The sequence below is a fragment of the Mixophyes fleayi genome, chromosome 1 (assembly GCF_038048845.1).
Source record: "Mixophyes fleayi isolate aMixFle1 chromosome 1, aMixFle1.hap1, whole genome shotgun sequence".
NCBI lineage: Eukaryota > Metazoa > Chordata > Amphibia > Anura > Limnodynastidae > Mixophyes > Mixophyes fleayi.
Window position 1 is genome coordinate 307,084,879 of NC_134402.1, and position 15,011 is coordinate 307,099,889.

At 40.9% G+C, this 15,011-nt stretch overlaps 1 protein-coding gene across 10 annotated transcripts in view; it reads left to right on the forward strand.

Moving 5' to 3' along the window:
- Positions 1 to 15,011, forward strand: part of RNF212B (ring finger protein 212B) — a 167,754-nt gene that overhangs the window by 64,849 nt on the left and 87,894 nt on the right. For 9 of the 10 annotated variants that reach the window (XR_012692513.1, XR_012692510.1, XR_012692512.1 and 6 more), the window contains 4 exons: positions 12,195 to 12,226; positions 12,442 to 12,488; positions 13,062 to 13,104; positions 13,790 to 13,841. Coding sequence is in view for 2 of the 10 variants with exons in the window: in XM_075211185.1 (XP_075067286.1) it covers positions 12,195 to 12,226; positions 12,442 to 12,488; positions 13,062 to 13,104; positions 13,790 to 13,841 (174 nt within the window). In the remaining 8 variants the exon portion in view is untranslated. Of the gene's footprint in view, positions 1 to 1,425; positions 1,974 to 12,194; positions 12,227 to 12,441; positions 12,489 to 13,061; positions 13,105 to 13,789; positions 13,842 to 15,011 lie in introns of all 10 variants that reach the window. The other variant, XR_012692511.1, reaches the window with a different exon arrangement.

Genomic DNA, 15,011 nt, shown 5'->3' on the forward strand with positions numbered 1-15,011 from the left:
CAAAAACGCCCAGATTCAAATCGAAGCACATCTTGAAATCTGCTTAGGTTTGAATATGGTCGGAACTATACTCAAGTTCTGTGCTCATTTTTTAATTGGCAAGTTGCATACATGTTGCATTCCCATTCAAACCAGGCCCTAAGAGTATAACAGGAAAGTGGTTACTTTTATATTTCACAAAGTCTCAAAAAAACAGGGAACACTTTCCAGCTTATCACAATCTCAGTTTGTCTTACATGTTTGCAGTTCGATTGAATGTCTTACACACAAAACCAAATTAAATTTTAGATTTCTAAGAACACAGATGGTTGGAAAAAACTAGACCATAAACCGTAGAAATGCAGCAATCGATCATCCAGAGCTAAAAGTTACTATCTTGCAAAAGACGCTTTCTTGCCATGCAAAGAGGTGTCCTCCAATATAAAACCAGTTTCACAATGTGCAAAAGCAGTCACATAATGTTACAAGACAGGACAGACCATTTCACTGTAGCTCGTTTTTTTTTAAATCAAGTGTTTTTATTGAAAATTTTCAATTAGAGATGCAACACAATACAAACTTATGCCACAAATAAACTACACATTTAATCTCAACAAACATTAACTTGAGGCATACATGGAAAAAATAGTGTTAAATTGACTTAGCCCTGTAAATTCATAGATAAATAAGTCAACAACAACATTACAGATAGATTCTATATAAATAGAGATGTAGTGCATAGAGTTGTGCAAAACTCCACAAAAAGAAATAAATGAAAGAAAACAGACATGTAGAGATCGCACTTAAGCATTATAATCATCACCACCTTGGTGGGGATGTTTAACAAACGGAGACTTGTACAAGCGTGGCCAGACATTATATTTATGTAATGCTTCTCTATTCTCATACATAAATGTAGCTCTTCTTTTTAAATGAAAATAAGTGCCAACCTGTTTGTGTCTGCTCCTTCTCTTTAGGATGCAAGCTCCCACATGCAGTGCCCTCTTTTCTTGTGTCCTCCTACTATTGCTTCACCCTCAGTTCGTCTAGGCCTGCTTCCTTAGACCTGTTTTCTAGAGCGTAGGCCTTCATCACAATGGACATTAATATCACTCTTACTCACTGTCACGTAAATAACTTGATCTACATTAACAAGTTATCTGTGTGTAATGTTTTAATAAATATATATCTGGGCTGTGTATAATGATTAATTTAATAATGTATTTTGTAATGTAATGTTATGTGATGTATTATGGATTGACGCTGTCTCTTAATTGTATTCTGTAAATTCTATCTACAATGTTGTAGACTTTTTGTGGTGCCTTATAAATAAAAGATAATAATGCATTAATCCCCATTTTTAGTTTCCTAGGAGTTTGTCTTTTCTGTTAACTAGTCCTTTTCCATCTCAGTTTTTCCCCAATTTATGTTCCATTTACTTTGTAGGCAACAAAGTTTTGGCAGTATAGTCAGCTTTAGACCTTCAGAAGGACAGACACCTTGGAACCTTCTGAAAGAACAGGCAATTCAGGAAATTTTGACATCTGGGGACCCTCTGGCAGAATAGAACTTTGAGACCTTCTGGCGTGTTAAAAACCATGGGACTCACTGGAAGGCCATGGGCTCTGTAGATGTGGCTGGATAGACTTGGGCCTTTTTTTAAAAAAAAAACAGCTACTGAGCATGCTAAGGACTTTCTGGAAGGAGCAGGAGCATTGCAAACATTTCAGGAGTTGAAACAAAGAAGAAATGGGGTGTTGCCCACTCATGGGTACCATCTGTACAGGGTCACCAGGACTGAAGGCCAGGGCCACTGTTTTATACTCGGGCCAGAGTGCCAGTGCAGTAGGTGTTTCTTCCAGGACAAAGGCCTGAGCAGCAGATACACTCAGGTGGTTGAACACAGGCACAGACCTCTGGAGGATGGGCACAGGCATGGAAATCTCAAAGATCTTGCAGTAATCCCCAGTATGTCAACTGGGCAGTCATCTCTGGTACGTAGAATAAACCAGAATAGATCTTAGGCAGAGCAGGCATCTTTTATACCTTGGGCAAGCAGCTGCCTCAGAGACCTCTGGCAAGGCAGTCATCTTATAGACCTCGAGCAAGTCAGTGGTCTCGAAGTCCATAGATAAGGCAGTTGCACAGGAGTCTTCGGGCAAGGCAGTCGTTTAGGAGATCTTAAGCAGGATAGACCACTCATAGACCTTAGGCAAAAAGGCAAGAACTGCCCCTTGAAAATGGATGCAATCACTAGGCTCTCAAGCATAGAAGTAGGAGCCTATGGTGGATAAGTATTGTTTCTTTAACTGTTGTGGAACCAATAGGAAACTGCTGAGGCTTAAGCTTTCTCAATATTTTGGGGCAAGGTAAAAGGGCAAGCAGGTATGCTTTTGGAGGAAAATGGCACCTCCTCACACAGGACAGGACAGGTCAGAATGGAAAGTAAGTGAGTAGAGATTAAGAATTCCAGGCCAGAATGTTTCTGCAGTAATGTCTCTAATGATTGACATGGGTTGTACATGGCATTCAATAGGATGGTTGTAGAGCAATAAACTCTATTACTGTTTTGTACTGTCCTATTTTGGCTGTGTTTAGAACTGGAATTGTTGGTAGTAAAGGATTGAGAACCCCTAGGACTTGTGGCAACATAAAACACCTTTGCTAATTATACAGGTGCAGGTGAGAAGCAGAAGGTTTAAGCTTGCAAGGTCTGAATCATTGGCATTAACAGGACCTCTCCATTTTGTTGGGTTAAAGTATTCTGTTGGGCATCTAAGGCAGAAACAGTAGGAATTGTACAAAAATTGTGAACACACAGAACAGATAATTGGGTGATAATGGCAGCAGATGCAGATTTGCTGACACATTAGAAACAGGACAAGATCCTTGAAAATCTATGCAGCTTCACAGGAAACAGTTACAGCTGAAATAACAGATGCAGGTGTCTGCAGTTGGAGAAGACTTTTAAATTAGTTATGTGCTACAGATTATAGGTTGATGTTTAGAGAGAGCTGGTAAGTCCAAGGCTAAATAAGTTGCGGTTAACAAATCCAGTTGGAAGTAACAATAAACAGTTGAAGGAGAGAAGCCATGGTCAGGAAGTGGAGAAATCAGTGAGGTCACAAATAAATGCTGGGTCTGCACATAGGAACTTTGAAGGAGGAAGTCCACAAGTGACAGTAGCAATATATCATACGTGCATTTTAGATTCTCCCTGAATCTGACTTGAGAGGGAAAGGGCCAAGAAGTTAGCAACATAGGATCCTCCACCCTGCCAACTAGAATTTTAGGCAGAACAAGTAAATGCAAAATGCGTGAACAGTCAAGTGGCAATAATGCAATAATATGTAAAATCAACATTATTTATTTGTAAGGCGCCACAATTCTCTGCAGTGCCGGACAGTCAGATTAAAAAGTAATACAAAATACATGGACATATAAACATAGAACATGTGTAGACCGGGTTGGCAAAGTAAGCTCAGATGTGAGACAAAAGATAGAGCCCTGCTTGTGAAGCTGACAGTATATTTTGAGAGAGCAATCCTGAGACACTAGGAGCTAGTGGGACGAGCTGATAGAACATACAGAAGGAGTGGGGGAAAGATAGACTATATTGAATAGGTAGGGTTTCAGAGAGATCAGGCGTGTACAGAGTTCCATAAGTGGGGTGCAGCATGCTAGAAATCTTGGAGGCGGGAGTGATAGATGGTTACTAGGGAGGAGCAGAGGGTGGGAAAGAGTGTATCTTGTGATGAGTCCATAGTCATATGACTGAGAGGATTTGTTGAGGATGTTGAAGGTGAGGATTAAAAGCTGAAATTAAATTCTTGAGGGAATAGGGGGGAGCCAGTGCAGAAATTTGCAGAGTGATGCAGTGGATGCGGAGCAGTAAGAAAGGAGGATCAGTCTTTAGGCAGGATTGGGGTATTCAGTTTAAGATGGCAACAGGCAAGGTACAGAACAGACATAAAGCATTGTACAGAACATGAAAGAGGCATAATATAAGGACGCATAGGTGGACAAGATGGCAGAGACAAGAAGGTTGATATGGAGTGAGGATGTGGACAGAGGCAGGTTGAGCCAATGAGAGTGGAATTAGGTGGCAGACTGGTAGTCTTTGATGAAAACTTTGGTTTTTAAAGAGCATTTTAAATGCTGGGGGTGAGTTTGATTGTGCATGTTCAGTATTCTTCATAGATGGGGAGTAGCAGAGGATAAGTCCTGGAGGTGGGATGTGGTTAACAATAGGGAGTCAAGGCACTGGTCATTAGCAAATTGAAGAGGGCTGAATGTGATCTGAGCTCAGAAATGGTTGGTAAGGAGTGGCTGAGGGCTTTGTCAGTAAGGGTGAGGAGTTTGCATTGAACTCAGTAGGAAACAAGGAGCAAGTGTGGTGGCAGGAGAGGAAAACCAGAGGAGATAACAATAGAGGGAAGATGAAGAGTTCAGTTTTAGACATTTAAAGATCTAGATAATATTGGGACCCATCAGGAAATGGCAGGGAGAGAATGGGCATTATGTATATATATGGATGTTATCAGTATAGCTTAATGGGATCTAGAAGATAAGATTAGTTATCCAAGGAAGGAGATGTACATCAAGAAGAGCAGAGGGCTAAGGACCCTAACAGGTAGATGAAGAAGAAGGGAGTCGTCCTGGTAGTATAGACACATAAGGAGCATTTGGAGAGGTAGAAAATTAACCAGAAGAGAACAGAGTAATGTAGTAGAGGGGGAGAAAGTGGTCATTGATGTCAAAAGCAGTGGAGAGGTCCATAATAATGAGCATGGAGAAGTGACCCTTGGACTTAGCAGAGAGAAAATTGTTGGTGGTTTAGTGAGGGTACTTTTTTCCCTAGACTTAGTGCTTATTTATTTACCACATTTTGTGTAACAGTATTGAACTTTTGCAAAATCCAAACCTATCAATTGAACTTTTAAAGCCTGGTTTGAAACTTGCACCCAATAGTATAATCATATTTGTTACGCATCTCTGGGCTTCCATGAAACTGTGCTGTCACTGTTATCAACTTTAGTTTCTGTTTGCAAGATATTTCAGTAATACTGTGCCAATATTTTACCCACCCAAGGTCACAGGTCTATAATTTCCTGGTTCCAATGTTATTCCTTTTTTAAAGATTAGTACCATATCAGCTTTATGACAATTTTTGTGGCACTGATCAGATTATAAGGGAGTCTATTAATATGAAATATATTGGTCCATCAATTACAGAACTTTTAGCACATGTAGGTGAATGCCATCTCGTCCATGTGATTTATCTGTATTAATCTTAGGTGTAACTGTACCTCCTTGTACAAGTAGCATTTAATGGTGTGTGTATAGGCTATTGCTACATAACCTATTCTTGGTATTTGTTCTGCTTTGTACATACAGCAGAATACATCATCATCATTTATTTATGTAGCGCCAACAAATTCCGTAGCACTTTACAATTGGGGACAGACATAGTAATAGACAATACTGGGTAATACAGACAAAGAGGTGAGAAGGCCCTGCTCGCAAGGTTACAATCTATGAGTCAACGAGATTCAGACACATGAGGTTAGGTCTACATATTGCATTTCGGTTTGTCTAGATTACAAAGGTAATAAAGTGATTAGTATGCTATATGATCCAGTCATACAGCAATATTGGTCGGGGGGTCAGAATGGTGTTTTTTTGTGTAAAGGGTGGTAATAGGGTAACCTAGAGTGGTTAAGCCAGTGGGTGAGGAATATTATAAGCTTGCCTGAAGAGATGGATTTTCAGAGAACACTTGAAGGTTTTTAGACCAGAAGAATGTCTTACTGTGCAAGGAAGGGAGTTCCATAGAATGGGTGTAGCTCGAAAAAATATCCTGTAAACGGGAATGGGAGGATGTAATAACACTGAATGAGAGACGCTGATCTTCTGCAGAATGGAATTTTTCAAGTTGGGAGATATTTTGAGAAAGTGAGGAGATGTATGTTGGTGCAGTTTTGTTGATTGCCTTTTAGGCTAGTAGAAGTATTTTATATTGGATTTGGTAAAAACAACAGACAACCAATGTAAAGACTGACAGAGCGACTCAGTAGAGGAAAAATGATTTGCAAGGAAAATCAATCTAGCTGCTGCGTGCAAAATAAATTGTAGGTGCTAAAGTCTATTTTGGGGTCTACCAGTAAGGTGTGAATTGCAATAGTCAATGTGGGAGATGATAAGTACATGAATTAGAGTTTTTGCCGTGTGTAAGATATGCGTGTATTCTAGAGATGTTCACTGACCCCTGTCTTCTGGTTTTGGATCTAGATTAACTTTGTGTTTTGGTTTTGGCAAAACTGCCTTTTTGTATTTTGGTTTTGGATCTGTATTTGTTTTGAAAAATTCCTAAAATAGGCTAAAATCACATAATTTTGCTCTTTTTTTGTTCCTATATTATTATTAACCTCAATAACACTATTTTCCAGTCATTTGCAGTCAATTTTGACCACCTCACGGGTCACAATATTATTTTCATACACTTTCGGACAAATACTGCAGCGACCTGACTGGATGTTAAGCGACAGAGCAATGACTCAAACACATGGCAGTTCCTAGCACATCTAGGAAACATTGCCACACAACAGTGCCTGTAAAGAAGAGTGGTGCAAGATGAAATTGTCCTTGGATCATGAAATCAGTTATGGTTCATTTGATCGCTCCACCCGTTCCTTAGATAACTGTGGTAATTCTACAGCTAATACATGGACAGAGTGAAGCGGGTAGTCATGTACAAGGAGACCCTCAAAGGTGGGAAAGGGATCCCGGATATCCCCACCATGCTGCGAGCCTTCTTTGTCTGCAACTGCATCCACAGAACTCCCTTTGAAAGAACATTTGCTCTGCTGGGATGTCCATGTCTCGCTTTTTCCTCCTGCCTCTTTGGAGGACCCTTGGTTGGGAGAAGTGGGACAGCTCCTTCACTTGCAACTGGACTACACCTTGGTTTTACCTGGATGTTGAACATTTTGTGAGGGAGCACCATCTGGAGGGACTTAAGCCAGATTTGTGGAAGCCAAAAACTCCAAAAGCCTTGGAACATGAACTTAAGGACAATGTGCCCAGAACTTGCCTTTCATACCATTCAGTATTTTATGGATTATTTCCTGGGACCCACATTATTGGGGTAATCCAGGAGACCTGGTGCCTTATGAACTGCTTTAAGGACGCTATTTGGCTTGCCAGGAATCGCCTCATCATCATCACCATTTATTTATATAGCGCCTCTGATTCCACACCGCTGTACAGAGAACTCACATCAGTCCCTGCCCCATTGGAACTTACAGTCTAAATTTCTTAACATACACACACACACACACACACACACACACAGAGACACTAGGGTCAATTTTGATAGCCGCCAATTAACCTACTAGTATATTTTTGGAGTGTGGGAGAAAACCGGAGGAAACCCATGCAAACACGGGGAGAACATACAAACTCCACACAGATAAGGCCATGGTTGGGAATTGAACTCATGACCCTAGCGCTCTGAGGCATAAGTGATAACCTCACCGCCTCATATTGAAAAGGGAGAAGATGACCATCCAGGACTGTCGCAGGCTGATCCAAAGCCTACTAATAGACTATAACACCATTAACAGTCTTGAGGAAGAGAGATGATTCATTTTCTGTCTCCCTCTTCTCCTGCTTCCCTATGTGAAGCCTATCCCTTACCCCCTCCACCCCATTTCCCCATCACTGTTTGAAGTTTTGTTGAATGTCTTGCCTTAATTTATGCACCATTCCCTATATTTCTATCTGTCTCAATAAAGCTTCAGTCTTCTATGTACTGCTGTGAATCCATTTTGATAACACAGTACAATGTGACTGCAGATTTAGCCCAAGACTGCCAGCCCTATTATTTCTATTTCAGCAATGACAATTAGCAATGGAGCTCTCTTCTTTGTGTGTAACCTATATAACACCGTACAATTTGACTGCAAATTCAGACGACCAAGCCTGACAGCTCTAGTATTTGGATTTCAGCAATGACAATCACCGAAATGCAACATGAATGCACAAAATGCTTCCTATTAAAATTATTGGATAAAACCTGAGGCATGCAAGTTCTGAGCTGTTGTAGAATTTTGTTTGCTGTGCACTGTGGTTTGTTACTCCCCATCCTAAGGGCTCTGTTTTACTGCCATCAAGTGTGTTTTAATCTTAACAAGCTTTACTATTAGTCAACTACTTCCTGCTTCAGTAAAAACACATTGTGATTCATAAACGAATGACCAGCCACAAGCTATTTGGAGCCTGCTCTGGAGTTTTCAGCTCTTGCACCTATTCAGTACCATATATAAACCCAGTCTGGACTCCTCTGAAACCATGTCTACTCTGTTGAAGTCTTACAAACCATTGTTACAGGCCTTGCAGTTTGATATCATGCTGCTTTGTGCTCAGCTGACCACTTTTGACTGTTGTGTCTGATCTTTTAAAGCTCTTCTCAACTACCTCAATCATTTCTGATTCAGCTCCTGTCTCAAGTCCGGCACTTATACCACCCCAAGGAAACAGTCAGTCAGTAGAAAGACACCTCAGACATTGGTTATCTATGAAAATTCTTTTTTGGGGGTCACTAATCCTCCAGGTTCTACCCACAAGACTGATCATTTTATTTCTAAAAGATGGAGACCTGCAAGTGGTCCATGTCCTCTCACCTGACTGAGCATGAACACAGTCATAGAAGGAGCTGCCTTTTTTGCCTTATTGTGCTAGTCCTGTACATTTTTTACAGCAATTTCCACTTAAGAGGTCAATATGTGTTTCTGAACACTCCATTATCTGTCCACTCCAGAGATAGTATACCTCCAGCTCCTGTTCCAGTAGTGCCTGTACCTCCAGTTCTTGCTCCACAGATGGTTGTGTTCCTTAAGCTAGTCCATGCACCATCCTTCCTACTGGCTACAGAGGGTTTGCAACCTTCTTTGTCAGACACTGCTCCAATACCCAAGGGTCCACATTCTGTTTTGTTATCTCAGGGGTGTCAGTACCTATTTCTAGTACTGAGGTACTAGTATCTGTTTCCAACCCTGAGGGGCCAGGTAATGGCTCTTTTCCCGAGCTCCCAGAGGAGACTGTCCATTCCAGGCTCCCAGAGGGCAATTCTGCCTTGGCCTCTGGGTTCTTAAAAAACATTCTGCCCTGTCCTTCAGGCTTGAGGTCAGTTCTGCAATAGGCTCTGTCCCTGAGAACAATTTTGCTCTTACCCTAGGTCCACATTGCATTAGATGACTGATTCTAATGCCAAGGTTCAAGTCCCTGCTTCCAGTCCCGAGGTTCAAGTAGCTGCCTCCAATTCCAAGGGTTCAAGTTGCTGCCTCAGGTCCTGAGGTAAAAGTCGTTGTCTCCAGTCAATTTGTTGCCTTTTTTCCTGAGAGCACAATCGTGGAACAGATGACTCTTTTGAGCCGCTACAGGTGACTGCTGCCCAGTCGGGGGTTTCTGGAGATGCAAAACCAGCCGTACGTCCAACTCTAAATTAGTCACTATGGGTCTGATTCATCAAGTAACGTAAATGCTGATACATGATGTATTTTGCGCAAAATCATTCTGTGCATCATGCCCAGAACTGGACTGCAGTAACATCCAATTCCTCTTCGAGTGCAAAGGACCCTTATGACCGCCTATGATTTAATGGTTGAAACTGCGAGAGTAATGGGCATATGCATGTAGTCAATGTACAGTAAGGGAGTGCCAAGCTCTAACGCTGTCACGTCTTGACAAATTGTTCAGGTTCAGGTTGGGCCTCGAAGCCTGCTAGGAAATGACTACCCCCTGAGGTGTACAGAGTCTAATGGAAGGAGAGGCATTCACCAGGGATCCCCGCAAGGAGATATGGACTTGGCAGCTCTCCAACTACAGGTCGTGGTCCTCTAAGGGGCGCAGAGCTCACTAAGGAGACAATGGAGACAAGTAGCTATCCTGGAGTGCAGGAGGGGTAAATATACAAGTCTTGGAGAGCGGCAGGTGAGTCAGGAGAATACGACAGGAACAATACGCTGAGAGAAGCAGATGACCTATAGTCAGCAGACCATCCACTACTCTGAGAGGTCTGTGTTGAGCAGCAATATACAGGAGAGCTGAGATCCCTAAGAGCCGGTTACCCATAGACAGGATCTATGATGATGCCTGATGTCTTCAGGTAAACTGTGAAACACACTGGAGCAGGTAAAAGCACTGAGGTCCCAGATGGGTAGCAAAGGTTTGATTCAGGATCAGTGATGAGGTGTGATATAATGCTGGCTAAACATGAACATATACTGAGGAACAGATGACACAGGAACAGTGAGATTGATAAACTGTAGGGAATTGTGCACTGAAATCCCTGTGGGCGAAATAGCCCGGAGCAGGATCAATAATGAGATGCTATACTCAGCAGTATAATCACTGGCCTAGAATTAGAACAGGTAGAGCAACGAGGACACAATGAGTAGTAGATGACTGATCGCTGAGATCCCTGCTGGCTGGATAGCCTATAGACAGGACCGATGGTAAGGAACGAGGCACTGTGATATATCCACTGATCTTGATCGTAGAACGGATGATACCGGTTAGAAGCAGGAAGGCGCTGTACTGCACAGGCCAGAGGCGCTGAGATCCCCGTGAGGCTTATAGCCTAGGAACAGGACCGATGGTAAGACGCGATATACTAGCAATACAGCCATGGATCACGATGATGATACAGATGTCACAGGAATCAGCAGGCAGGTATGAGTGGAAGCAATCAGGAGTCAGACTGCAAACAGGCAGGTAGGAGACCTGAAGTTCTGACAATTAGAGATACGAGGAAGCGGTTAAAATAGTGAACAGGCCGGTAATCAGCCAATGGGGAACCAGGAGAAGTTTGAAAAGTGCCGGGACTGCACATGCACAGCAGGGCAGGCAAGATGGCGATAGAGAGAGGAGGAACGCCGTGCAGTCCGAGATGAGATGGTTGTCCAGGGCAACAGGTATGACAACCGTCCAACATGGAGTGATAAACGCATTCTGCAACGTGCGATTGAAGCTTTGGGTATCTCAAGGTTAAGTGTTTCTTTATTATATCACTTGCACCAGCTACAAGGCAGGTGTAAGTACTAATTACTAGTGACGGTTATGTGTGTGTACTAGAAAATATGTTTGTAATCAGGAGCAACTGTAAATATTTATTTCATGTACAGTAGACATTAAGAACATCATGATGTATTGCATGGGGAGGGGAACTTTTTATTTTTTTAAGTTTTCAGTATTGACTACATTATTAACAGGTTACATTAATTGCATTTTCTTCTGTGTGTTCTGCTGGGACTATGTATCCCACATATGTATTGGAAATATCCTGCAGTGTAATGTCTGTCAAAGCAGTTGAATACGGGCGTGCTTAATCCTGAATTATATGAGTTTTTAAAAATATGCAATTTAGTTTGCTTTACGTGCTTTAATGAATCAGTCCCAATTTGTATAAGATTAGAAAAAAAAGGGAGTAAAGTTTTATGGAGTGGGAGATGGGGAGCCCCATAAATATGGAGTGGAATTAGAGATATGAGAAAAAAAGCAAATCTATCTTGTTGAATCTTATTTTACTCCCTGCTCGCAGAATCTGTAAGAAGGTCTGTAAGGAACATAGTTTGTGAACTGAATAAATGGATATACACAGTTTTAACTATGAAAGTTCCCGATACATCGGGAGTGAAGTTAACATGATGGGGGACTGGAGCATGGAAGGGAAAATTGAGTCAGGTGACCCCGTTAAAAAGTGAGCTGAAGCTTTCGGTTTAGTTGTATAATTAAGCTTACCAATTGATCATTGGGGGCAAATTAAGTGGGCGTTGTAACACTAGATGAGAGGCATACTAAGTGGTTGGGGGAAGATTTGTCCGGTTCTGGGGCGTGTGCAGAATGATTTTACGCAAAATACGGCACCTATCAACATTTACATTCCTTGATGAATCAGGCCTGCTGTGTTTGTGTGAGTATTAGGAAATTGTAGATAGTAAGCTCCACTGGGGCAAGCAATTATGGGAATTATTGAATATTCTCTGCAAAGCACTGCAAAATATGATAGCATTATATAAATAAATTAAACATGTCATACAACACTATGATAAACCTATATCTTCTGAGTTCATAAATGTTTCATTCCTTTTCTTATATTTGGCACTCTCCAACTCCACCATCTTCTTAATAAAGTTGTTTTTGTTTCTCTTCAGGGTTCTCTGAGCAGGTCACAAAGTAACAGCAGGTGAGAACTTTATCAGTGTTTATTATATTTCCTGTATCCTGGGGAAGTAACTTTTAATAGTACCAGAGTGCTGTTTTGTGGAGAGAAGCAAAGCTACATCTGGTAGGACACATAATCAATGGGTTGTATCCTCCGGTATTTGATACATTGAATTTACTTTATTGACTAGTTTAAAAAAAAACCATTGTTGATTTATGGTAATTGTTTCCCGTTAGATCCTGCACACCTCGACCAGTTGCCATCACGTCTCCCTCTCAGACAGGTAAAGAGCATTTGCCGAAGATGTGCTTTTGAAAACACCTCTATTTGTTTTTGGTTATACATTGTCCACAAATGTATTAAGGGTACATGAACTATCATATTGATTGAAAGACATAGAAGTATTCCAGCTTTAGACTGCAATTAATTAGTAATGAAATTGTGAAGTTTTTATTATATTATTTCATACTAGTTTGCACTGCAGGCTTTCCAGTTTCCTTATCCTTCTTTTTTCCATTCTCTTTTGCACTCTATCCATTGAGATCAGGCCTGGTATATGATTCTCTTTTTCAAGCTGCTCAAATGAGGTTGGAAGTAGTGTAGTGTTTCTAGAGATAACAGTGAATGGTGAACTGTCACTGCATTCATAAAACCATTCCTAGCCTGCTCTTTTTGCAGAAGATGGGTAAGAGGAAAGTGTGGAACTGTGGTTACATAGAGCTCTTGTAGATATAATTGAAAACAATAATATATGTTCACTTTAGTGAGGATAATTGTAAGTGAAATAAGTTATACCTTGTCTGTGTTTTTAGGGAAAAACTACTGCTACTACCACTATCATGTATTTTTATTCCAGTTACTCCTCGACACAGCTCTCAGCACTGCGGACAGGTTGTTAGGTAAGAGAAGTGGAGGTACAGCAAACCTCTTTCTCCAAAAGGGAAAATGAGTGATCATTCAAAAATATATAATGTATATATATATTTTTACTAGTAGATGTAGCTTTAAACGTGCAACCCGACAGTGGAGCTAAAAGTAACTGCAATTTACCATGTAAGGCTCTCTGAGTGATTTCTGATTCATTGGAGTCAGTGAAAATGTTATACAACTAGCATTTGTAATAGACAGAAGTGTTAGTCTGCCCCATAGTGTTTGTTTCATGCAGTACACTTTTATGTGGGAATCTCAGCCTAACCTTGCTGTGTGTCTAATACTATGCGTAAAGCTTTCAGAGGAGCCTAACGGCTTACAAATACTATGTCAATTTACATCTGTCATCCAGGGAAGTTTAATTTCCCATCCCTATTCCATGCTTCTCTGCATGATTACTTCTTGCCCAACTGCATTGTAGACTAGGTAAATTATTATCTTTTTCACTTCATAAAACTCGTTTCTATAATTTTATCTCCTCAATTAATCCATCTGGATAACTTGACCAATCAGTGGATGTAGGAGGGAAGGATTTTACCATATTGATTAGGATCAGTGAGTGGCATTCTTTAATCAGTTCTTTAGACATCTATTTCTATCTATGTCATGTCAACTTAAATGTATTCATGTGTAAATTTGTACTATTTTTTTCAGCCGTTCGTCATCTGTGGAGTCTTATGTTCGGTCACATTCAGGAACAGGCAGTGTAAGTGTGTAAACAGCACGGAAAGGATTATTATACTGAGCAATTCTTGGGATTATTGTGCATTACACCAAGAATGTGCTTAACCCCTTAATGACCATTTATAGCTTCATGATCAGACTCATTTAAGGGCAGCAGAATGGTTAACATAGTTACGTAGCAGCACTGGGGTCATTGGCTCGATTCCAACCAACTCAGCTCTATCTGTGTACAGTTTGTATGTTCTCCCCATATTTGCATCTGTGTGCTCCAATTTCCTACAAAACTCTAAATTCATTATGGCAAGGATTGATGTCAATGATTCTATCTAAAGTGCTGTATAATATATGTAGATTTTATAATCTATATAGTGACACAGGCAACCCACTGGTGATGGGTACTGTCTAGCAGTGGTCACCCAACACAAGTGCACAATACAGGTTTAAATACTTTACAGCCCTCTACCCCCATTAGCTTGATTGGCAGGTGACACTCCCACCAAGTCTTTAGAGAAGGCCGGCTCTTTAGGGGCTCTGTTTGATCCATCTCACTGCAGATACACCCAGTCAACTGTAAAAGAAAAACATATCCAAAGCACCTCCACCATGCAAGTTAAATCATGCTTTATACTTTTACTTCCTCACACATGTCTTACACCTGTATCTAGGTGCACTGCTATACATGTTATACATATATAGAAAATTTCTCAAGGGCTGCATTCACATAGAAAAATGTGAATTTTGGTTGTAGCAACTATAGCTCTGTGTGAAATATACACAAGAGTATGGAGTGTGTAAGAGACAGTTCTATAAAACTATATGATTGTAATCTAAGGGCCTGAGTCATTAAGGAGAGTAAAGGAGTAGTTTTGCATCTGGGAAAACCGTGTTGCATTGGAGGGGTGGGGATGGGGTAAATTTAAAATGTGGGAACAGATTTATAGTTCTAGAACAACTTTAAATTTCAGTTTAAAAATAGAGCTATCAAGTATTTGTGTGCTACATGAAAAAACAGCCACTGTTTAACTTATGTACAAAATAATAAACTAATTGCTCCCTGTCACGGTTTGATACTCTGGACTCTTGGACCTGCCTAACTTGGCGCTACTCCCAGCAGGGCATGGAGTCTATCGAACATATGGTGTTCACCAGTGATCACCGCAAGGTGATTTGGGCTTAACAGCGTCCGTCCGCA